Source organism: Populus euphratica, unplaced genomic scaffold (genome assembly GCF_000495115.2).
Source record: "Populus euphratica unplaced genomic scaffold, PopEup_1.0 scaffold80.1, whole genome shotgun sequence".
In the NCBI taxonomy this organism is placed as follows: Eukaryota; Viridiplantae; Streptophyta; class Magnoliopsida; order Malpighiales; family Salicaceae; genus Populus; species Populus euphratica.
In genome coordinates, this window is record NW_011499960.1 from 359,439 (window position 1) to 366,470 (window position 7,032).

Sequence of the window (7,032 nt, forward strand, 5' to 3'; positions counted from 1 at the left end):
GTTGTTAATGGGTTATTATAATACTTTAATTATTTCCTAAAAATAGAAAAATTCCTCTTTTTTTATCATTTCTACTTTTTTTTCTCGTTTTTCTTTATGTATTATTTATCATTAATTGATGATTTTGCACCAAGACTCCTTTGGCTAAAATGCTCTCTGTTTTTTTTTTTTCCACACTTTCTAGGACAACTTATTTATAATGGTGTAATGATTTTTAACTGAAAATATATCAAAATAATATTTTTTATATTTTATTTTTATATCAAAATTATTTAAAAATAGAAAGAAAAATTCATTAATTTGATGTTTTTTTTTTAAAAACGATATACAGTTTGAAAAACTTTTTAGAAATCATATTGTAATGCAAAAATAAATGTTCATATATCTCTAAATACCTGCCAACATTCGCTTAACAATAAAATTATACTAATATTAAACTTGATTACCGGTCAACAACCAATTAGCAAAAGATGGAGGATTGATAAGAAGAATTCCCATTTCGACAGTCAGCAGCAATCGACATATGTAACTCTTTTACAATGTAAGTAGATAGGAAGGTGAACTAACAGAAACTAAACCAAAATCAGTGTCCTGTTTTCTCATCTACACAAACCGTTCAAGAGGGATCTCCCCTTTTCATCTCCGTGTATAAAAACCTCAAGAATAGGCCTGGTATGCCTCACAGAATCTCATACAATTCTTTGTTTGCAATTGGTTTCTAGTTCATAATCTTGCAGGCCTTGAGATTTTGGCAAGATGGCAAGCATCAACTGTTTTATCGTAGCCCTCTTCATTCTTTTGTCGTTGTCGGGTGGCCAAGCAGCTCGTCATCTTCTGCAATTGCCTAATTTGCCTAAACCAACATTGCCACCATTGCCTTCTATTCCTGCACTACCACAGCCAACATTGCCGGGTTTGCCAACTTCTCAACCTTCAATGCCTAAGCCCACTATGCCTCCACTTCCTAGTCTGCCAAAAATCCCCACAGCCACCCTGCCTCCGCTTCCTAGCATGCCAACATTGCCTGCTGTTCCCAAGGTCACCTTGCCTCCACTTTCAAGCATGCCCTCAATCCCCACAATTCCAATCCCAACTGCAATTCCTTCTATTCCATTCCTCTCACCACCACCTGCTACCACAAAGCCTTGAGTTTCTTCATTCTGTTCATAGCAGTGAGAACCTGTATGTACCATAAGTGTGGCTTTGGTATGGTATAGGAGCATATATACACTCTTGCAGTTTCATGCTATCGGATGCCAGAATTCTTCCTTCGTCGTGTCTTTAGGGTGTCACTGGGTTTGTTTCAGTTCCGTTTGTGTTTCTTTATACTGTATTTTGATGGAGTTTCGTATTTATGATTGCGCTTCGAGATATATGATCATTGTATTATGTTTCTTCAATTTTAGTTTGCCTCCAAAAGCCATATGTGTGTGCTTAATCATGTGATGCAATGAATCTGAATTTCCATAGTTATGGTAAAGAACATACCTTACCTTCAGTACAGCAAACATCAGTCAAACATATCACAGATTTCTTTTTGTGGATTCCCAATCCATAAAATCTAAAACCTTATGACACAACAGATGGATAAGGATGGTTTGTTGAATAGGAAAGTAAGATTATTCTAGACCATCAATAACATGTATGATGCAAGCAGTACATCTAAAATGATTTCATTATAGTCTTTAAAGAAAAATCCCATTGCAATCCATTGAAAATTGCCCAGCAGGCTCTTTATTTTCATCCTGGCATATCTAATAAGTTTTCCAATTCTATATGAAACAACAAAAGAAAATGTATAAAAACAGCAAGCTTGAACAGAATGATGTTTCATGATATATAGCAATGTCACATGTTGGTTTGAAGTTATATCAGACTTCCGGGTTCTGCTATACTCATGTAAGATGAAACAAAGTCAATAGCAGCAAGTTTAGCATGCAGAATCATAAAGGGTGTAACATGTATAGAAATTATTCTTCCTGACATCCCGTATCTCATATGGGACCATTATTGTACATTTCACAACTTGTAGTGATCGTATATCAGCAAGTCTAAGGGATTTAGTCATCCGATATCTTTCGGTTGCTGGCTAGTGGCTAGCCATTTCACCTAGTCATCAATGGATGATGAAAGAGGCAGTCTGTGGAAATCTCACAGGGGGTGAATTGGAGAATGGTATAATCATCTAGATTGGCCCTGGAGATGATGACGCTGAATATGCATACCATATATGTCAGTCCTCCCTGATTCTGAACCCTCCAAAATTAGAAAGCTATTAAGTTCAAGAAAAGCACTAAATGATTGCCACCAAGAATGCAGTGTATCTTGACCACTTTTACTCTCAACGTCAAGTCCCGAAACCTGTATAAATTGTGAACTATTTCCCCTCCATCCACACTGTTCTCAAGAGAGTTGTTGGTCTCTTCTTTCTTAGTGAGGTGGTTTCTATTCTTTTGTTGATTCACCATGGTTAGAAAGAGTAAGGGTCGCCAAAAGTTGGAGATGGTTAAAATCCCAAATGAGAGCAATTTAATGGTAACCTTCTCCAAGCGTAGGTCTGGCCTTTTCAAGAAGGCTAGTGAACTCTGTACTCTTTGTGGCGCTGAAGTCAGCATCATTGTGTTCTCGCCTGGCAAGAAGGTTTTCTCTTTTGGCCACCCTTCTGTTGAAAAGGTCATGGAACGTTATGTCTCAGGAAATATTCCCCAAACTTCAGGTGCTTTTCATCTTATTGAGGCTCATCGCAATGCTAGGGTCCACGAACTCAACATGCAGCTTACTCAGGTACTAAATGGCAAGAATTTTCAAAGTATATTTAGTTTTTCCTTTTGTCCTTTTGTAAGAATTATCTGCAGAAGATATTGTGAGAACCATTTGCTAAAGAAATTTCTCAGGTGCATCAATTTGCTTTCATCAGAAAACCAAAATATTTTCGTGCTAATAAATGATTCACTAGGTGGCCAACCAATTGGAAGTGGAGAAGAAAAGAGGTGAAGAGCTAGACAGAATGCGGAAAGCTAGTCAGAGTCGGAACTGGTGGGAGAACCCTATTCAGGAACTTGACTTGGCACAGCTTGAACAATTGAAGGCGTCCTTACAGGATCTCAAGCAGGATGTGACCAGGCACGCCAAACAGATTCTGATTCAAAATTCAGCTCCTCAGCCTTTTATCGCAGCAAACCCCAGCACTAGTGGGAATCATCTTTTTGATACCAGGAATACTGGATTCATCTCAAACATGGCTGTGCCTCCTTTCAACACCAACATGAGCGGGACTCCTTTCAACACAAACATGACTGCTAGTCCATTCAATGCAAACTCAGCAATGCCTCCTTTTGGATACAGTCTTGGATATGGGACTAGTTTCTTCTAGTGCGTTAATAATTCCTTTGAAATAGAATGTCTTAACCATAACACAGTTCATTTATGTTTTGAATCTGTCAATACTTTCAGGTTGGAATTGAGTATTGTGGATCAAGATATTCAAATGAAATGATAATAAATACCATTTTTATTTGTGAAGGACTGTGGTGATCTCCACACCATACATACATCATGTCGAGCATATTAGTATTTTATATGCAAGGAAATGATTCAATTCAGGATTTTCAAAGGTTTCATGTAAAGTTATTGATTACTTGTTTTCTCTTTTCATTTTGTTTTTGGAGAAAAAATGTCCTGTGACTAGAGATTCTTGATGCATAAAGCATTCATCTATCTCTATGCATTACAAACCATTGCTACTAAACTATGTTCCTCCACTGCAATTTACTTGCTGATCAACTGGTATTGTATGGATTCTTTAAGTTCCAACGAATAACGGTAAATACTGAGAAGTTCCCGCGAAAGAGAATGATTTTGTATCATTAATTGATTGTTGTTTATTTGGTAAGTTGATTCAAAATTTAAATTTGAAGTCTGCAGTAGTGTTTTTTTTTTTTTTTTTTTTTTTGCGGTCATGCCTTTTAAAGAAAATCTCCATCATGTGAAACATTGCGGCTTGCAGTTTATAGTAAGTACCTTAAAACTACATTTGATTAAGGTTAAAGTAAATTACAATTGATCTATGAACAACCTCTTAATGACGCTTGACGAAGTGCTGTATGATCTGTTACCATGTTAATCATCATTGCCTGAAACACAAACAACCTCTTATCAACATCCAGAAGATGTTGTGTTGATCATCTTCTTAGTGGCACCTTTAAGTTGTAGTTACAGAGATGATATCTTTTATATTGCAAACTTGGCTAGTGCCCTGCACTTGACCAGCATTAAATAATGTTTGCAGCAAAAACAGGTACAAGAGTAAGGTAATTTTATGTTTTTTAAGATGTAGATTGTTTTGTCATCACTTATGCTGTAACAAAACATTACTAGACTTTCCTTTTGTAGTGTGGAGGAATTAATTATGAATTATCAACTCATCAAATATCCCATCTTGCCAAATCATATTCCAATCATCAACACCTGTAAGGAGCCTATGACATCTTTTCGAAGAATTGCAGATGAAAAGATGAACTGCCAACAAGAAAACTCAAGGGTTCCAAGTCATGGTTGCTTGTTGAAAACTAACAACTTGACTTGTATAGTTGTGAATTTAGAGAAGAGAATTCTACTAGTTTATGAGCCTAGAACTTGACGAAGGATCAACCAAAGAATGACACTTGCAACATTTGTTGTTTGGTCCAAGAACTCTAATTAGATAACCAGACAGATGATCCCAAAGAAGCAATAGTCAACTAATATGATATAGAAGTGGGTGAACTAACAAGCAATCTCAAAATTGTCTTTCAGATTTTTCCAACCAACTAGTAGTGCCGAAATCACCATACTGATCCCATGTCCTACTATAAATACTTATAACCAGCCTTAATTTTCCCATACAAGCCTAACAGAACAACTTATTTGTTCTACTCGTACATTTCTGGTGATCACAAGTATTGATTGTATCTTGAGTATCAGTGATGGCCTCTCCCAAAAGCTTTATCTTAGCTTTCTTCATTGCTCTGGCATTTTCAAGCATGACCGTCAGCCTGGCTGCCCGTCATCTCCTCCAGTTACCACCACTGCCACCATTGCCTTCCATACCAAACCTGCCACAGCCCACATTGCCCCCCTTACCAACAACTCAGCCATCACTACCAAAGCCAACACTACCTCCACTTCCTAGCATCCCTACAATCCCGACCATTCCTACAGTCCCAAAGGTCACTTTCCCTCCACTTCCAAGCATGCCCTCAATCCCCACAATTCCAACTATCCCCTCTATTCCATTCCTTTCCCCTCCCCCTGCAACTACTAGCCCTTGATTTTCTCAATCCACCTTCTCTTCTAATAGTTTACCCTTTTGCAGTTCCTTTCTTGTGATGCTAGACGTGCAGAAGCATTTCATGTTTCTTTTTGAAGGAAATCTGTTTGTCTTCTCTTGACCTGGGAAGTCATGGAGGCTTATAGTTGTATGCAGTTATAGCTGCCCTCGCATATGTGAGCTTAGTCGTGTTTTTCTTTTCTTCCTTTTGTGTGCTTTATTATTTTCTACTTTCTAGGAATTGGAGTTCCATAGACTTATGTGTGTATTTTAATTCATTATTACTGAATAAAAGGTTGTTTACATACATTCCATGTTCATTTATGTACTTACCTCAAGCAAATTCTGAAGAAAATGCCATTTAACGTCAGGAATTTTTTGTGATTGAGCCTGTTATGGAAGCTTTATGTATGCATGCAAGTTTGTGCTCACGTATATGTTCTCACTTATGGTAAAAAAAACATTTCCAGTTTATAAAGAGAACTACATCTTCAAGATTTCAATTTCATCTCCTTCATCTCCATCATTTCTAACAACAGAACCTTTATTTCTTCAGAGAAATAGTCCTACAAAAATGAGTTCTGCGGAAAACATTCCTGACCCTCCTCATACCTGTTTGCAATCCTCAAGCAAGATAAACTTTTCTATCTAAACACAAATCTTTTATCATTTTTGGCAACAGAGTTAGTGCATAATTGCGAAATACGCCGAAACACCATCATTAGACAAAGTATCAGAAAAGTAATCTATTGCTTTTGCCTCCATCAGAACAAAGTTACCTGAGTTTCACTGGTTTCAGCATTACAGGAAAACTAGTTTAACCAGATAAGGATATCTACAAAACCTTTGTAATAACCAAATTTTATTCTGGTAGCATCCTCTGCTGATTAAGTAAGATAAAACCACATCAAGGCCTCAACCAGCATCATTGAGCATAATCAGCTGTAGAAAAGATTCCATACTCTTTAACATTTCTGATAGATATGGAAAATAAATCAGCAGCAGAATTCTTTATCGGACAATTCAGCCACATCTAAACCTTTCCTTGATAAGCTTCCATTGATGCACTACTTCACCGATTCCTGAAACAGTGATTCGAAAAGTCATTATGCTAAAGAAGGGCTATCATAGTTAATACAAACAAGGTTGGAGAATCAGAAAGGACTTTAGTATAAGGAGAAATCATTAAGGACTTGATTGGTTTTCTTACAATCAAATAATGATCTGGTTTACATGGAACAAACTGATCACTCTCCAGCATGACAGATAGAAAACACATTAATTAATCCCCAAAACAGAATGTAATAGTCCCAAACAGAAGCTTACTACATAAATTTAGAAGAGTTGAGTAGAAGAATGAAAAGATTAGTTGTGTAGTTTTATTGTTGTATCGAACTTTTGTCGCATATCTGAATCTATCAAACAATTTCGTTACTCATAGGCTGATGGCGTGAAAAACATTACCATTGCTTGTATTTTCTTATTTATGTTGACAAAAATATTTTGTCCGAGCCACAGCAGGCCACGGGCACGGGACTAGTTACTAGCTGAACTTGCTAGCACAAAAGTAATTGGCACAGGTATCATGAGATAACCCTGCATTAATCTCAACGCCACAGATTCCTACAGTACAACTTCTTTAAGAGATTGCTTAGCGGCCATAAGATGCTAATTCTGAGGATTTAAGAATTTAACATCAGGGGGGGGGGGGGGGGGGGAGAAGC

General features: G+C 37.1%; 2 protein-coding genes across 2 annotated transcripts; both read left to right on the top strand.

Moving 5' to 3' along the window:
* The first annotated feature begins 756 nt into the window (after positions 1–756).
* Positions 757–1,149, top strand: LOC105138665 (protein app1-like). Its single transcript, XM_011044817.1, has one exon. The coding sequence runs from the start codon at positions 757–759 to the stop codon at positions 1,147–1,149; it is 393 nt and encodes a 130-aa protein (XP_011043119.1).
* Positions 1,150–2,280: 1,131 nt separating this feature from the next.
* LOC105138628 (agamous-like MADS-box protein AGL62) lies at positions 2,281–3,514 on the top strand. The gene is made up of 2 exons (XM_011044772.1): positions 2,281–2,784; positions 2,957–3,514. Exons 1-2 carry the CDS (start codon positions 2,467–2,469, stop codon positions 3,371–3,373), a joined length of 735 nt encoding a protein of 244 aa, XP_011043074.1. The 5' UTR covers positions 2,281–2,466; the 3' UTR covers positions 3,374–3,514.
* The last annotated feature ends 3,518 nt before the right edge of the window (positions 3,515–7,032 follow it).

Excerpts from the sequence above, each read along its gene's own strand:
- LOC105138665 (XM_011044817.1), top strand. The coding sequence starts at position 757 with ATGGCAAGCATCAACTGTTTTATCGTAGCCCTCTTCATTCTTTTGTCG.
- LOC105138628 (XM_011044772.1), top strand. The coding sequence starts at position 2,467 with ATGGTTAGAAAGAGTAAGGGTCGCCAAAAGTTGGAGATGGTTAAAATC. Across the intron at positions 2,785-2,956 it reads TCAACATGCAGCTTACTCAG|GTGGCCAACCAATTGGAAGT; the intron begins GTACTAAATGGC and ends ATGATTCACTAG.